We start from the raw sequence: 17,666 nt of genomic DNA, 5'->3' as shown, positions 1-17,666 counted from the left end.
GTAATAAGCATCTGTTAAGAAAATCAGTATCTGTAAAAAAAACAATACCAATGTGCATACATTATTGTGGATTACTTTGAACACCTTTCAAGATTTTTGTTGATCTCCTTTCAGCCGTTCAAACTTAACATTCCACGATTAGAGGACTTAACATGGAGCATGACAGCTTGACATGTTGAATGAGGGCCACGTGGGGCATCTGTCACTCACGGAGTCCAGCAAAGTCACACGTGTCGCTGTCACGAGGAAGGGGTGAAGAGGGACAGCCCATGCAAGCAAATTTGCAAGATGACTTGAACAAACGTTCCTTCCCGAACCTGGTCAAAATGTACGGCGCATTTCCTCGGCTGGAAATCACACGTTGGGTTTTGTGTCAATAAATTGCTGCTAATACGATGCATTGTTAAGTCGGGAGAGAACCACTGAAATGAATTCAATCTTAAGCGGAGGGAGGGAACTGTCCAAAATTTAAATCGTAATAATAATTTGGAGGTCTCTGTCCAGCCAATGCTGTTTGAGGGCTCCCCACAGTGTTATTCATGGAGGTTGCAGACCACACTTTTCCACGCCGGTCAGTGCGGTTTGGTGAAACGGGACACCGGGACCAGTTCGGTTATCACTCGACGTTCATCTTAGCCGTGCTTGGCAATGATGAAAGAAACAAAAATATGTATCACTCACTGCCGATGTCAGCTGTGGCTGGGGATATAGTGGAGTGCACAAATCACTGCGGCACAACATCAGAGGCGCAATGGGCCCTCCTCTTGGAAACGGTGTCACAGGACCTTCGGGCACTATTTGCGGAATTGCCAAACAAAATCCTTGTGCCGCACAGGGCCTCCTGCCACTGGGGGCCCCATGGCGAGACTGCAGCAGAGCACGGCAAGGGTTCGGACGAGATGAGGTGTAAGGTGCTTTGAGTTGCTTAGGCATTTGAAGCGTCATACAAAGCTTGATCAGTAATTTCCCTACGATGCAGAGGTGTTGTTTCCCCCCCCCCCCCCCCTTCTTAAAACGGTGTTCCCATCTCGACGCCACTCAGGAGGCAATGTATTCATGCACACGTCTCGCTGCCGCCTCTCACAGCACGAGACTGCTCATACCGCATTCGGCACGGGGAACATATGTGTGTGTCTCTGTTACAAGGCTGGCCATCGAACAAAGACGGTCGTCGCATCGCGCGGCGCTTTCAGATGCGCTTCTGCGGCCGTCCGGAACGCTCTTCCTTCCGATATTAGGAAGCGACTACAGCTGTGCACTTTTAAATCTAGATACAAAAAAAACGAATTTCTTTAGAACTGCTTTTTGTGTGTTAGTTTGTTGTCCTCCCCCGCACCTCCGATTAACACGGGGGGCTACGTACGGTGCGAAAGAAGTTCACACATACGTGGTCAGAAACACAAATAGGATTGCAGATGCAATGAACATTTGGGACATTTGAATGTGGATACCTGCCCGCACTGCATTGTTGTGGGGAGCGGTAGTGTAGTGGTTGGCGCGCTGCGCTACGAACCCGGCCACCCGAGTTCGATTCCTGCCCACGGCTGACACCAGTGACGATTATCTGAACACCCCCCCCCCCCCCCTCGTGTGCTGTGCCCCTGCCCCAACAGTCTGCTGAGGCTACAGGACGGATCTTTGTCTTGTTCAGTGGAAGTGCCAGACGCGAGCTCTGCACTCCCGAAGGCAGCGTGGGCCTTCAGAAGCCAAATGAGTGATCAATGTGGTTAACTTTTTTAACGTAATTAGGCACACACTGAACTATGTCAAAATGCCTTTGATAAGTGCAAAAAACACCCCCCCCCTGCAGCTGTGCAACTGAGTTCTGTAGAGTAATATAAAATGGGAAAAAAGTAAGCAACAGTTCAGTTTTCAGTGTTTTTATTGATTTATTTTATTATTATTTTATGACTGTACCTCTCACACCAAAGTACTGCATATCTGAATTCTTTGAGAACATAAATGTAGTAGGCATGCAATAATAACAATGGGTACAGTTCAATACACGTGCTGTTTTTATTCTTCAGCATCACCTCTCACCTAAAAAAAACACACACAAAAGACACGCGTTAAAATCAATTGTACATCGGTAACAACATAGCACCTCTGAGGGAGCGAGAGAACTGCTATCAGGGGGTTTCCCTGAGGCAACACCAACAAAAACGCCACTCCGCGCTGAAATAATTGAGATGAAATCTAACGCAAGGTCTCGATTTAAAGCTTTCGTGACTGCAGGGATTCATCTTCTTGGTTCTTTCGGTAAAGTCACGTAGAATGGAAATAATAAAATAATAAAAATAAAACATAATAAATCATGTGAAGACAGCTGCTTGCGTTGTGGCCGAAACGTCGTGAGAATTATTTTATTATGTTTTATTTTTATTATTTTATTATTTCCATTCTACGTGACTTTACCGAAAGAACCAAGAAGATAACGCAAGGTCCTTGGGCTGGTGGTTCATGACTGAGAAGAGAGCGGCAGTCAAAGGAGGAGGGGGGGGACGGTTCGATGGGACGCAAATAAAAGTTAGACATGGCAACGGCACGGCAAGGGACTTCGCCCAGCAGCGGGTAGATCGTGACTACTGATGATACTTGAAAACGTTGGACAGATTTTCCAAAAAGTTATTGAACAAATTACACGGTTGTTTTATATTCTTAGGGTTTTTCGGTAAAGTCACGTAGGTAAAACATTAAAATTAATGAAAGTAAAATAATATAATATAATTTTAATGTTTTACCTACGTGACTTTACCGAAAAAACCTAAGAACATGAATCCTTGCAGTCACGAAAGCTTCAAATCTAGAATGAACGGTTGTTTTATCCCTTTTCTGTCTCTTAACTCCCTGGTTAGGGCCATTCATCAACTACTTCTCTAAACTCTGTAATTAGATAGAGTGGATTCATGTCAGTACATGTAATTCAAATCGGCTTTTTGTTTATCATGAAAGTCATTAACCGTGCCCTACATCGATAACACCACAATAACTGATCAACATGTTATTGTAAATGCGATAATTCTGAAGAACCTCTTACATGAATATTAGATGTATGTGGATTATGCAATTTCTTATTCATTCAGCCATGAATCTCTGATGCTTTGACCTGATTTCAATAAAATATAAAAACAAATATACTTGTTTGTCTTGTGTTTTTTGTGTTATCACAAGTAACATTACAAATGTATTTTGTAATATAATTCCTGTCAAATATTATCTTGCGGTTATCCAAAAACCACACGCCTTCACCAAAATGTAAACTTCTCTAAACTGTTGAACTATTTCAACTGAAATTGCCGGTGTTACCATCATCATATGGAGCTCTCTCAACTTTGCGTGTCATGAGGTGTGCTTACCATTCAAAGATATGTTCCATTAAAAGACATATATATAGATTACATCAGGATACATTACTTCGTTGGCCACAGGTAACCGGGTCATTTGCCTATCAAGTGAGGATCAGTGGTGATGCTCAAGCGGCGTTCTTCGCTGCAAGGCCCCGCGGGTCACTGACGGCCCCTGGAGGCCTTTAGCGCGGCCCCTGACACGTGGCACCCCGACAATAAAGACAAAGATCCCCCGTATAGCCTGTAACAGACTCTAGGGACAAGTGCTGTTAGCGAGCACCCATGAAGGCCGGAACGGTACACGAGGGGGTGGGTGGCCAGCACCACGCCCGACCGCCTTTGTCTCTCTAGTGGCGATGTTTACACATGGCAACAAGATACTCATTTGAGGCCGAGTCGACCTAGGGGAGGCCCAGGACCGGTTCAGATAATCGTCACTGGTGTTGACCGTGAGCGGGAATCGAACTCGGGACGCCAGGTTCATAGCGCAGCATAGCCCTGACCGCTACACCACCGCTCCCACCCCGACAATCGACACAGAGTGTCAACACCCCCCCCCCAGCCATCACCGTAATCGTACTGCTGGCAAACCCCCAATGGTTTCAAACGTGTGGAAGCACCTCACGCTGATGATGTCTTATCGGTGAAAGTGGCCATCCTCTGCAATTAGTGAAGAACGCTGCGCTCGACAAATGCAAATGAAGCAAACGCTTCGCGCCTTAAAGCCATTCAAGAAAAAAAAATTGGCGAACCAAATATCAGCTCGAATTCGAATCCTGATACGACACATGCATAGATGATTATCATAACAATCAAATCTCTCATCGTTATTTTGCCGGTAATCTCAACTCTCATCTAACTCCATGTGTCACTGCTCTTGATCTTCCTCATCCGTATATCTCCTCTCAGCTCACCGCATCTCCATCTCTTGCCTGCATCTATTCTGTCGTGTGACGAGGGGTTTATAAAAAAACACACAGCGTGTAAGGGCAGACACCAAAAAAGAAAATCTACTTAGAGCCTCCCGAAGGGGCCCGCACCACCACTGCCAAGAAATAAAGATTTGTCAAACGCTAATCAGAGGAGCTATGTGAATACAACGCGCTGAAGAATTTTGTGCGTACGTGGACTTCGTTGTTTCCCGCTTACAAGGGACGCTGCTGTCGGGTGATGGTTCGCACACTTGACCTGTAAACCAGAGTTTGCCTGTCCCATCTCAGCAGTTTAAACAACGGGGTAAATCTCTTAAATTCTTAGCACGTCTCTGTCCACGCAGCAGTATAAATAGGCACACCGCAGTTCGTTGAGTGCAGTTCGCGTAAAGTGTGGGTGCTCCCACCTCTAAGCTTTTTGTATTTTACCAGGTAAGAGGCCATCCATTTAGTAGGTACGCAAAATCTGTCAAAACTTGACACCCCCCCAAATCCTATAGAACGGCCGATATTTAATCCGCGCAGAAACGATCAAGGATTAATAATATTAACGTGTTTAAGCAAACAGATAGTCCACTGCCGAACTATCTAACGAATTTGAAGGCCAATGTAGACAAATTATTATCGAGGCTTCACCCCCACTCCCCCCCTCCATGCGTACGTACTTTTCTTTTTCAGAAGTGAACTGGCCACACATGATAGGTCAACGTAGTGGCTTATCATGTGGAAATGTATAGCAGCCAAATACTCTAAATGCACGTCGAGAGAGAGAGAGACGCGGACTGCCAATATACAGCAGCAGGCGTCAGGGTCGGGATTGAAGCCACGACCTCCTGTATACCAGGCGAGGTAGTTAACATCTCCTAGCCACCACGGCGCCGCTTTCAAGTCGTCTGTCCAGCACGGAAAAGTAGGCAAAGCACCCTCGAATAGGGTCTCTCTATGGCTCCCTCTCGTTGCGACCCTGCTTCCAGCAGTGACATAAGCAAGTTTATTTTCAAGGCCGCGCTTAACCACGTCTTTCTCTGTGCTGACTTCATCAACGTCGCGTGGCTGATGGGTCGTGAGGAATGGGTTCAAGCAAAGTGCCTGCAGCTGCTCTCTCTGCTCACGGTCTCAGATGTCCTCTTTTTAAGTTTCACCCATCGAAGCATTTCCTTCAGAGCTAAAATGTTATTTGTTTATTTAACTATTCAAAGCTTTAAAACCCTTGATTTACAGACACATGTTGCTCAAGAACTATTAAGCTATTAAAAAAACTGTATTAGTTTGACTCAGTAAGGCCCACTGAGCGTTTTAGATATTTTTCAGTAGCGACCTGGCCACAAATGATAGCTCAACGAAGGGGCTTATCGTGTGGAAATGTATAGCAGCTAAATACTCTCAAAGCATGTTTCTAAATGTCGAGGGAAAACCCAGAGGACCCTGAGAAAAATCCACGCCACCACGGGGAGAACATGCCAACTCCAAATATACAGCAGGTGTCAGGGTCGGGATCGCACCCACGGCCTCCTGTATACCAGGCAAGGTGGTTAACATTTCACCACCATGGCACCCATTTTCATAGCAATCAATGTTATAACCTTTTTGTAAAACAAATCTTAGCTGGCTCGTTTACACTTTTGCACCCACTTCAGCATTTTCTTGCTGTGGTTGTCCCATCTGATGAAGTTCGCTCGTGTTGCGATCGAAACGTCGTGATTTGTTTTATTTATTTTATTTCTACCTACGTGACTTTACCGAAAGAACCAACGAGTATACTTTTTAAAGTCTTTGTGTGGTGTCACCGATGTTTTAACAACTGCTCTGGGTCCTGGCAAGATGCTCGTATTTTAATGTGCGGTGTCGAGTCTCTGCGAAGCTTGTGTGACACACCGTCATGCCCTTCCACGCCACACTTCCACCTCCACATTTACTCTGCACACGCCACTACTGAGCCCATCACGTGGTGCATTATCAGCAGCAGAATTTTTCCCACTTTTTTTACGTGTTCTGGTATTGTTTAAAAAAATAACACAACTCGAGTTGACAGAATTTGATTTCTTCCCAAAAGCACTTCGTCTGTTCCAATAAAAACGACATGCAATTGCCTGAAAACTGCCCGGTGCACTTTTGATGAAGCAAACATGTCAACAGACTGACGTCAATATTTACCAATGCATTTGAAGCTCAATTGTACGAAGAACTGTTTGCGTTAAGGACGTAATAACATGTAAACAACAACATGATCACAAGTGAATAGTTGCAATGTAAAATCTGTATTTGTGTGAACATTTTTATTCTCTCTCAACATTGGCACTGAGTTAGTGACGATGACGTCCATTAACCAGTTGTTAATTCGTGGGAACAGGGGGAAGTCTCTGTCTGAACACGTGGTCTTCTTTACTAGTTGGCTGTGTCGATCTGTTATGGACGTGGTCTTTTTTCTGCACAAAGTACTTTCTCGTACTTTTTAATCGGGATACTGCCGAAGTGAAATAGTTAGCAGCCTGTGCTTGCAATCCAGAGGTTTGCTGCTTCGATCCCACCTCTCAGGCTCTCTATTGAACCCCTTCACACCAGCAGCGGCCTGCCTCAGTGAGTTCATTTGCGAGGCCTTGCCTTTTTGAAATCCTTTATATTAAGTTCACTTGCGCGCTTACGACCGTGCAAATCTTTCGGTCGTTTTTTAACCCACTTCCCGTGAACCAATCGAGCTGACATTTTCCACACAGACTCGTTGTGCGTGACAATTAATGTTCGTGAAAAAAATTTTTCCCAAATTTTACACTTTTTAGGACAAAAATATCATATTTAATTACCAATTGCTTAATGCTGCCATGTAATCATCTGACCCATAGGTGGCAGCCATCTCAAGCCAGAGGACGAGAGGACTCTAGCCGCCACGCATATAAAGGATTTATAGTGAAAAACTTTGTTTTTACGGGTTATACTTGTTTACCTTTTGACTGGCCACATCACGAGACTTGGCCCTCAGCTTGTTGACCTGAGACTCGGCGATGTCAGCTCTCTCCTGAGCCTCATCCAGCTCGTGCTGCAGGGTGCGATACTTTGACAGGCTCACATTTGCTTGCTCCTCCTGCACCGCGGACGATGGGATGCAGCTTTTACAGCGACCAAAGGTTGTGGGTTTATGGGGCCTTAACATTTTAGGGCTACACGTCCAAGATCACATTTCACCGGAGCATGGAATTGAAGATAGTAAATTAAATACCGACGCTTGTGATGTCTTACAGCAGCCACTAACGCTTTGGTGGCTGTCATTTTTTTGAAATTGAAACCACTGCGTCTGCCAGATCGAATAGCTGTTTTTAATGTCCCAAGTGAAATGCAATTGCTCTGTAAATAGTGTGAATTTAATATAACATCCCAGACTGATTAATAACCTGTTGAACATCACATGTTGATTCCTCTTGAGTGAAGGATTTACGCCTATGTTTGTTATATTTAGCACTTTTTAAAGTACTGTACATTTTTATTTCCAGGTTAAATTATTTATTTCACCCGTGGTGATTTGTAAACGCAGCGTGTCGGGTAAATCGGCAAAGCCACGGTTAGTCTATCGGCTGGTCGCATGTCTGTTTGGCCAGTGTCGAAGGACAGCCGTCGACAGATTGAATTGAATTAATTGATGACGTCACGCTGATGCTGCTCTATTTAAGACCGGAAGCAACAGGAGAGTTTCGCCATTCTTGCCCGATGAAGCTGATTGTAATTATCAGCGAAACGTCGTACTACTCAAATTTTAAAATGCTGTTGATTCTCTCTTCAGCACACCGGTGGGCTAAAGAAGTCAATTAAGTTGTCCTTTGAAAAACGTGACACATTTTTTACTGTTTGGCCGTGTCGGGTGGTGGAGGGTTACGACACATTTATAAATAACGCGATCTGACCCAAAAACCTATATTATGAATAAACGTTTTTTGTTAAAGTGCAACATTGTAATTGTGTTCGGTGGAGCCCCATTAGAAGTGACCTATCTGGGCATTGTTACAACTCACAGCTTCCTCTGAATGTCTCTTATAAGCTTTGACTTTAAGCTGTAGCTTGTCAACCAGATCCTGCAGACGCAGCAAATTCTTACGGTCTTCTTCAGCCTGTGGATAGATCGCAGCACCCTTGAACTCAAGCAATGCTTACAATCTATGTGAATACATTATGGTAAATGTCTATTGTTGGGTTTATCGCAATACTGCTCACAGCAGTTACCTGAAAGGAGAGTTCCTTGATTTTGGATTCGTACTTTCGTGTCCCCTTGACGGCTTCAGAATTGCGTCTTTGTCCAGCGTCAACTTCAGCCTCCAACTCGTGCACCTGGAAATCATAAATTATATCGGTGCTGCCTTGGTGTGTTTATTTCAAACAAGCATATGAGCAGGCGAGAGCAGGAATGCCTCCCTTACAGAAATACACTGACTTAGAAATGATTGGCGTGTCACGTGGCATGGAATCTATCTCGGTGTAAAGATGCAGCAATGTACAAAGATAAAATGGAAAGAGCACTGGCTGGAGATTTCGTGAAGCGAAAGAGCCATGCATGCACCATCAGTCCAAAAGGCCAAAGCACTATCAGAGGAATCTCTGAAGTTGGGTGTCAACTATTTCTGAAAATTCCAAATTCCTCTGACAGTACTCAACCAAGTCTCAGTAGAGGATGACGACTGGTGACTTCCCACAAAATGTGGAGTCACTTATCGCAGATGCGTGACGGACTGAGTCAACTCTGCTTGGCATTTGAACCCAGTAGCGATTGAATCCTCTATCTCGGTAATTTAATGTACATAATGAGATACAGAGATGGATATCGACTAACATTAGTTCCAGTCTTATAGTGTTGGTCTTTTATCAATCCACTACTGCAGATTCTTCTCAACACTGCGTTGTCACGGGGGTAGTTTGGCCATACTTCACCACGCTGGTCAATACGGGTTAGTGAAGGAAGGAATCCAGGACTGGCTTGGATATCACTCATCCTGAATGTTATCAGTGAAACAGCGATCGAACCCAGGTCACCAGGTTTGTAGCGCAGTGTACCGACCACTGCACCATTGCTCCATCCCCCAGCAGTACGCTTACACAACCGACGGGATAATTACCCTGGCCTCGAGCTTCTGAATGTGCTTCTTGCCGCCCTTCATCGCGATCTGCTCGGCCTCGTCCAGCCTGTGCTGCAGATCCTTCACCGTCTGCTCCATGTTCTTCTTCATCCTCTCGAGATGAGCGCTCGTGTCCTGCTCCTTCTTCAGCTCCTCTGCCATCATGGCGGCCTGGACAAACGGGACGGCAATTCGTCACGTCGCGACTTAATAAAGACACTGACATCGCGAGAATGCTCGCGTTGCTTATGGTGGACTTCTTTCATAATCAACGTTTTTGGGTTTAGATCGCGTTATTTATAAATGTGTCGTAACCCCCCACCACCCGACACGGCCAAACAGTAAAAAAGTGTCACGTTGACAAAAGACGAATAGTTAACTGCTTTAGCCCATGAAACCACAACATTTACAATTTACCATTCTGGTGAATTGCCCGATGATGCTGGATGCAATTACCAGCGAAACGTCGTACTCAAATTGTAACACATTTATAAATAACGCGATCTAAGCCCAAAAACGTTGATTATGAATAATATTGGTCGTGAAAGCCTACGTGTTAAATGGACTTCTTTCGCACCGCACGTAGCCGACCGTGCCAATCGGACTCGTAACGTGGACGTTCGTATCACGTGATGTTGTTTCGTGTGCAACCGTATCGGTGGAGTTTGCTCTGCCCTCAGCGGAACGTTCAACATTGAACGGAGCGATGCGATTACTCACGTCAGTGATGGCCTTCTTGGCCTTCTCCTCCGAGCTTCTCGACTCCAGGAGAGCTTCCTCAGCCTCAGAATGAAGTTGGAAAAGGTCGCTTTCTAGTTTTTTCTTCGAATTTATCAAACACGTATTCTGAAAAAAAAGAACGACGTGACGGCACATGTTTGTATATGCACATGTCAATAATTATTATTCACAATAAAAAAAAACTGTTCATCAAGACACCTTTTTGATTTCTCTATTCTGATCGAGCCACAACTCTTAACCACTCCATCACTATGCCCTCTGAACCCATTGACGAAAATGTAAAATATTATATAGTTTTCATTTAAAGGCCACAAAGTTATCAATAAACGTGTTAAGTATTCTACATATTAACTTGGAATTATTTGTATCGTATATTTAGAAAAACGCTTTTTTTGCAAACATGTTTAGATTCATTGTACAAAGTATTAACGGTACATACAGGATGCCGAACCTACAATAACTCACGTCACCGATAAACCAGGAGTACAAGCCTGTGTATTAAAACATATATCTACCATTGAGCTAATTCACAGTATTATTATTATTGTTGTTGTTGTTGACTTACAGCCATCTGTCAATCCAATGCTGGATTAAGCCCCCCCCCTTCCCCATGCCAACTCATTCAGGGCGCTCTGTGACCACTCCACCACCGCCACCGTCGCCACAAATGGGCAGCAATCGAGTTGGGGTCACTGGGTTTGCGCCGCAGTGTGCCAACCCACGGTTCCAATGCACCACCAATACGGGAAAAAATCACTGCGACTTTACACACTTCGGGTTTTCCCATCACGATGAGAATCTGGCTCCTCTAAGTGTGGCATATTTTAATTACTTGTCCATAATACGGATTAATGCTACATTATACTTGTTTCAAGTGCGATTACAGTATTGTATAAAATATATTTTTACAAAATTGATATATCTAAAATATCTGCACTGTCTAAGATTTGATTGTTTTGTCTCATCCATGCTGTGTTCAACCAGCGCGGCAAGTGACAACAGGCCCCAAACACTCTTTCTCTCCCTCTGGTCATTTCTCTTTCGAAGTTCCTATAATATTTCTCAAATCAAGACTTGCTGCAATGATTGTTCACGACACCTTCACTCACCCCGCGGGGAGTCCCCTTGGGCTGTGCTCAGAAATTGGCGCGTTATATTTTTACCCTTCAAACCCCACGCCTGATATTACAGTGGAAGAATTCAGATGTACTGCGTGTCACTCATCAAACACATTTAGTCGTGTGTGAGAGTGAGAGAGTGTGTGTGTGTGTGTTCATGGTCATTTGAGACCGGAATAAATCGGTCAAGCACCACCGTTGGAGCTTCTCGATTAATCACGGGAATTATACGAATTTGTATTATGACACGCTTTTTATTTAACTCACTCTGTCTGTTGTTGTCGTATCCTCAAATCTTGTAACTCAATTTTTACCCACTTCCCAATGTGCTATCGACTGCAAACTTGGTATACGTATGTCATGCTGATGACAATACTATATTCCATCATAAAACAATCTAAAACATATTTTAAAACATTCTTTTACAAGCTTTTGATAAACTCACTCTGTCTGTTGTCGTATCCTCAAATCTTGTAACTACATTTTAACCCACTTCCCAATGTCGTATCGACTGCAAACGTGGTAAACGCATGTCATACTGATGACAATACTATATTCTATCATTAAAAATAAAAATAAAAAAAATTAAACTTGCTTTTTTATGTTTTGTTTCGGCTTGGGTCTAATTGTCCACGCTCAACTGACGTTGGCTGTAATTGCCCACAGCCCCTTACGTTATGGCAAGCCTCGGGGCCACTTCCTGGAGTCGTTGAGTTCTGCCATTACTCGTACGGTGCATTGAATTAAAGCGTGATTTTTAAACATTTAACATTTTTGTTGTTGCCTGTGAATGCAGCAGCTGCACTCGCTCGGTGGTGGCAAGCAGCTCTTGCTCTGACACCCGCCTGGACTTCTCCGTCTGCTCAAGGGCGGTCCGCGTCTCCTCGATCTCGGCCTGCAGGAGGTCGCTGCGGCGATGCATGATCGCGTTCTGCTCCGTCAAGTCCTCGTTGCCGTGCAGCGCCTCGTCCAAATGCACCTGGAGATCCTGGAATCGGGGCACATTTGAAAGAGAGGGGTGGGAAGTGGGAAAAAAGTTGAGATAAATGTGCACGGTGTTGCTTTTTTGTTGCTGTTGATAATGCCACCGCGAGTGGAAGCATCTACCCATGAGAGCTGTGGTTCCTAACCTTGACTGCAGCCTTGCACCCCATGGGTTCTCCATCGCTATGGGAGGGGTGGGGCTGGATGGAGAGGGGAGGGTGGGGAGGGGCTGGGTGGGGAGGGGAGGGGAGGGTGGGGCTGGGTGGGGAGGGTGGGGCTGGGTGGGGAGGGGAGGGGAGGGTGGGGAGGGGCTGGGTGGGGAGGGTGGGGAGGGACTGGGTGGGGAGAGTGGGGCTGGGTGGGGAGGGTGGGGCTGGGTGGGGAGGGGAGGGTGGGGAGGGGCTGGGTGGGGAGGGTGGGGAGGGACTGGGTGGGGAGAGTGGAGCTGGGTGGGGGGAGGGGTGGGGCTGGGTAGGGAAAGGCTGGTCACCCCGTGGTGCCCTTATGTAACTCAACGTTTAACCTACTCACGCCGGCTTGTGCCCGCCCTCACAGTCGGGCATATTTGCGGAATACACCACGCCGCCCTTGACCCTGGCCATTGACCGAGCAACCCAACGTTCCTACCAGCTCCCTCCGCAGGAATGTGTTATATTAGTATGCAGGATCACATTTTGTACCCGGCAACAACAACACCACCACGGTGTTTCTAATTTTAGCACCCTCAGTCACTTCTGCCCCTGCTCGGGCACCTTGCAGGGCACCTTGAGCTGTGTGTGTGTGTCTGCAAATGCGTGACCTTCATAGGTGCTGCTCGCTAACAGCACTTGCCCCAACAGTCTGCTAAGGCTACACGGGGGAACCTTTGTCTTCGGTGGCAAACGGTAGTGTAGCGGTTAGCGCCCTGAGCCTACGAACCCGGCGAAGCCGAGTTCAATCCCCGCTCATGGCCACCACAACACCAGTGACGATTATTCTGAACCGGTTCCTAGGTCGACTCAACCTCAAATGTGTATCTGGTGCGGTGTGGAAACATCACCACGGGGGGAGACAAAGGCAGCGAGGCGTGGTGTTAACCACCCAACCCCTCGTGTGCCACAGTGCCTTGCCTTCATAGGTGCTACTCGCAACTGTACTTGCCCCAACAGTATGTTAAGGCTATAGGGGGATCTTTGTATTTGTGCAAATGCATGGCCCGCCAAAGGGCCGTTCAACCCTCAGTCAGGAAATGATTTCCCCACCCCTGCCATAGAGCCAACAACAACCACTCTTGGCATCCCACAAAGTAGTACTTGTTTTTTTTTATCAACCAATAGGGATGATTAGTTACATTGAATAAATATTTCAGTGAAAAGGCCCAACCAAGGTAGAGGTGCAGTCTTACACAAATAAAGCCAGGCTTTGTACTTGTAACGTGTCAAATATAGGCTGGTGAATGATGCACTGAGCAATACCTTCATTTGATTCTGCGCGTTGCGCAGGTGCTTCTGAGACTCGGCCGCCTGCCTGTTGGCGTGGTTGAGCTGGATTTCCATCTCGTTGAGGTCTCCCTCCATCTTCTTCTTCAGCCTGAGGGCCTCGTTCCTGCTCTTGGTCTCTGAGTCCAGCGTCGCCTGCATGGACTCCACGGTGCGCTGGAAGCCCCTCTTCATCTGGTCGATTTCCTCGTCCTTCTCGGCGATCTTGCGGTCGACCTCTGCCTTCACCTGGTTCAACTCGAGCTGCACCCGGATAATCTTGCCTCCCTCGTGCTCCAGAGAAGCCTGTAATCAAACATTAAAACCGCATTTTCTTGCGTTATTAATATCTAATGCTAGATAGCCATTAATTTGCCATTTAATGTAATAAAAAAACCGTCCTTGAAGTTATATATTTGGTTATATATTAGTATTATTATAGCCCCGTGGTTTATAATGGAATCTCCGAATCAATAAAAAATAACATTTATATTTTTCCTCTTTATTCCGGCACTGTTATTGATGAACGTGTTGACGTTTTTGTAATGCAATTTACAGTGATTCTGCAGAAACTGCAGATGATGCGGTTGATAATCGAGGCCGCCGGACACGCGCTCACACGTCGGCCTTCACCTCCGCTTCCTCGAGAGAAGCCTGCAGGCCAGCCTGATCTTGCTCGAGCTGCTTCCTGTACTTGTCCAGCTCGTGTACATTCTTACCACTCTCTCCGAGTTGTTCGGTTAAGTCAAAAATCTCTTCTGAAACTCAAAAAAAAAGTTAACATTTAATTCGTCGATTCAAACGTACAAAGGGAAACGACTCTCCGGTGCGTTCTTCCAGGCGCTACCACGTGTTGTATGCACGTTGGACTTCTTTTGCACCGTACGTAACCAACCGTGCTGATCGGAGGTGCGGTATCATTTGGCGCGGTGTCTGAAATTTCCCTCTTAGCACGGGAATCGTTCCTGAAAAAGCTCCCAGCACGTGCAGCGAAGCGACGGACATTGTTGCCAAACGTCACGTGGTGCTGCCCCGAAAATCACACCGCAGAGCGCGAGGGCCGACGCGGTGGAAGAGCGAAATGGCATTTTTTTTTTTTATCACAAAAACGGTTGTAATTATTTCAGTCGGCAATAGGACAATGATGCGCTCGCAAGACAACGCGCTACTACCCTGCAGGTTCTTGTTCTCTCGCTTGACTGTCTCAAGTTGATCCAGCGCCTCCTCGTACGCGTTCTTAATCTTAAACAGCTCCGTGCTGAGCGAGCGTGCTTCCTTCTGAGACCCCTCGAGCTCAGCCTGGCTTTCCTCGCACTTATGTTTCCACTCGGACAGAACCTGGATGACAATTACATGGCCATCATCCAAAGAAGCACAGCGGCACAACTTTATCCACTCGTGCGCAATATGTACATCTGCGCCGTTTCGTTGTGACAGATTTTTTTAATGGAATAAAATGTCTCATTTCCAGCCCTTTGTAAGTCCACCGTCATGTGAAAGCCTCCTCTTTGCTGCTTCAGTCATGGGGTTTGGTTGACCATACTTCAAATACAAATCGGTGATCAACCACATCAGGACTGTATTAAAAATAAGAATAGGTTTTACCCCTTTTTGGCAATAAAACAGGAGTTGTTAAGATGTTTAAACACCAAATAGAAACCTTTTGCAAGGAATCAAGTCTGCATTAACCGCACGTACTTGTGGTGAACATGACTTTACCGAAAGAACCAAGAAGATGAATCCCTGCAGTCACGAAAGCTTTAAATCGAAAAATGCTCTGATAATATATGGCATTGTACTTGAAACGGATTGGCCTACACCAGAGACAGCCTCACCAGTGTCAGACCAGAGAATGCCTAAAGGCGAAGAGTACAAAGACAATGTACGTATCAGAGCATCGACAGCTCGGGTTGAGCAGCTATATCTATGAGGACCTTTTTTTCCAGTATCAGAGTATGAAAAATGAGAATAGGTTTTACCCTTTCTGGCAATCAAACAGGAGGTGTTAAGATGTTCAATGTGCACAACTCCTTGGCCACACCATCCAGGACCTGCCATTCGACTAACCGTCGAGTATCAATTTACACTGCTGGGTGGACGGACTCAGGGCGCTGCAGAGGATTTAAGAAACTTGCACCGTTGCTTCAATTGCCGCGCGCGTGAGAACAAACCGGCGACCTCCGGGTCGCAAGTCCAGGGTGCTAGAACACCACGGTGGCATCTCACATCACAGCGCAATGTCGTCGTTCGCATTGTGCTGTGATGTGTTCTTACCTTGTCAAAGGATTTCTGTTTCTTGTCGAGAGCTGTCGCAGCTGAGTGTGCTCGCTCCACGTCAGCCGTGAGGTCTTCGATCTCCGCTTGCAGACGCTGCTTGGTCTTCTCAAGAGAAGCACACTTCGCGTTGGCCGTTTCAATGTGCTCTTCTGCCTCCTGGAGACGGACTGCAATCTTCTTCCTGCAAGGCAGCGACAACATTGAACGAGGACGTGTCCTTGAGCTCGCTCTGTGCCTCACCGCCCCCGCCCACGTGTCCGAGGGTGCCCGGGTTGCGTTGCAAAATCTCATCGCTGGTCTCACTTGGCTTCCTCCAGCTCCTCGGTCTTCTGGATGGCGTCGGTCTCGTACTTGGTCCTCCACTGGGCCACCTCGGCGTTGGCCTTGGACATGGCCCTCTGCAACTCGCCCTTGGCCTCCTGTTCCTCGTCGAACTGCTCGCGGAGGAGGTCGCAGTCGTGCCTCGCCGACTGCACGGCATGGGCCAGGGCGTTCTTGGCCTAAATGTTCCGAGATATTCGTTAATTTCGTCAATAACGGAAACGTTTTTTTTTGGGCCTATATCACGTAAATATAAATGTGTCGTGAAACCCGCCACCACCCGACACAGCCAATTAGTGAGGTTTGTCACGTAAACAAAACGTGCCAATTAGTTGTGAGCTCAGCACACCGGTTGTGTGTTGGAGAGTAAACCCACAACATTTACAATTCGAACACAGCGTTTAGCCGATAATTAAAACCAGCCTCATCAGGCGACAGACATAATTGTGGAAAATTCCTCAAATTCATCATCATCATCATCAGCCATGATCAATCTGCCGCCGTATCTCACGGACGGGTGCGACGCACAAATAAATCTCGTTCCCAGATATGGGCTGATTTCAGCACTCCGTGTCCATGACGAACGGAGGAGGGCCTCTTGGGCGCGTTCGTAAATTTCGTTCCCGTACAACGTCCCGCCGTGTGGAGTGAAACACCGCGCATCACGGCAAACAGCGCAAAGGTAGCACCTCAAAACATGTCGGTAGAAAATGACGTCTTCGTGTTGTGTTAAAAAGTGAATGCACAACACGTTTACAGGTTACTTCAGACTCTGTCTTCTCGACAGACCTGTTCTCCACCTGAGGACGGCTGCTTGCGTTGTGGCCGAAACGTCGTGAGAATTATTTTATTATGTTTTATTATTTTTATTTTATTATTTCCATTCTACGTGACTTTACCGAAAGAACCAAGAAGATGAATCCCTGCAGTCACGAAAGCTTTAAATCGAAGGTTACTCTCTCTTTTACACCACGTAAAGCATCGCTTCCCATATGCAATTACTTGTTAGGAATGAGTACTGGAAATAATGCACCCATTTGTGGTGGTGGGGGGGGGGGTGCCACTCCTGCCCTCTAAGATTCCCATAGCCATAATTACAATCACGAGCTTATATAATTTTACTGGCTGAAATATATACTTTGTCTTCCTTGAGGCCCACGCAAATAAACACTCGCAGGGGACCACGTGCGTACCGAGCGTGCTAAATATAGCACCAGGGCCTGTCGAGTCTAATAATAGCAAGTTATTCCCAAAGCGAGATATTCTCCAAGGGACAGCTGCAGCATAAGACATTCTTAAAGCTTTCGGCTGGTTGGCACCGTAACTTTTTTTTTCTTTTACTAAAAATGCACGGGACCGACGGCCGGCTCCACGTACATTTCCGTGACTGCAT

At 46.3% G+C, this 17,666-nt stretch overlaps 1 protein-coding gene across 1 annotated transcript in view; it reads right to left on the bottom strand.

Annotated features, from left to right (window-relative positions):
- Positions 1-2,016: 2,016 nt before the first annotated feature.
- The window catches only part of LOC144955589 (myosin-4-like), a 39,855-nt gene continuing 24,205 nt past the window's right edge, over positions 2,017-17,666 (bottom strand). The window contains exons 29-40 of the mRNA XM_078885925.1: positions 16,256-16,452; positions 15,950-16,133; positions 14,848-15,013; positions 14,309-14,433; positions 13,673-13,981; positions 12,019-12,222; positions 10,096-10,221; positions 9,376-9,546; positions 8,489-8,593; positions 8,281-8,376; positions 7,221-7,358; positions 2,017-2,040 (exon numbers count right to left, since the gene is read on the bottom strand). Of these exons, the coding sequence (XP_078742051.1) occupies positions 2,017-2,040; positions 7,221-7,358; positions 8,281-8,376; positions 8,489-8,593; positions 9,376-9,546; positions 10,096-10,221; positions 12,019-12,222; positions 13,673-13,981; positions 14,309-14,433; positions 14,848-15,013; positions 15,950-16,133; positions 16,256-16,452 (1,845 nt within the window). The remainder of the gene's footprint in view (positions 2,041-7,220; positions 7,359-8,280; positions 8,377-8,488; positions 8,594-9,375; positions 9,547-10,095; positions 10,222-12,018; positions 12,223-13,672; positions 13,982-14,308; positions 14,434-14,847; positions 15,014-15,949; positions 16,134-16,255; positions 16,453-17,666) is intronic.

Source organism: Lampetra fluviatilis, chromosome 1 (genome assembly GCF_964198595.1).
Source record: "Lampetra fluviatilis chromosome 1, kcLamFluv1.1, whole genome shotgun sequence".
NCBI lineage: Eukaryota > Metazoa > Chordata > Hyperoartia > Petromyzontiformes > Petromyzontidae > Lampetra > Lampetra fluviatilis.
This window is presented reverse-complemented; position numbering and strand designations above follow the sequence as displayed.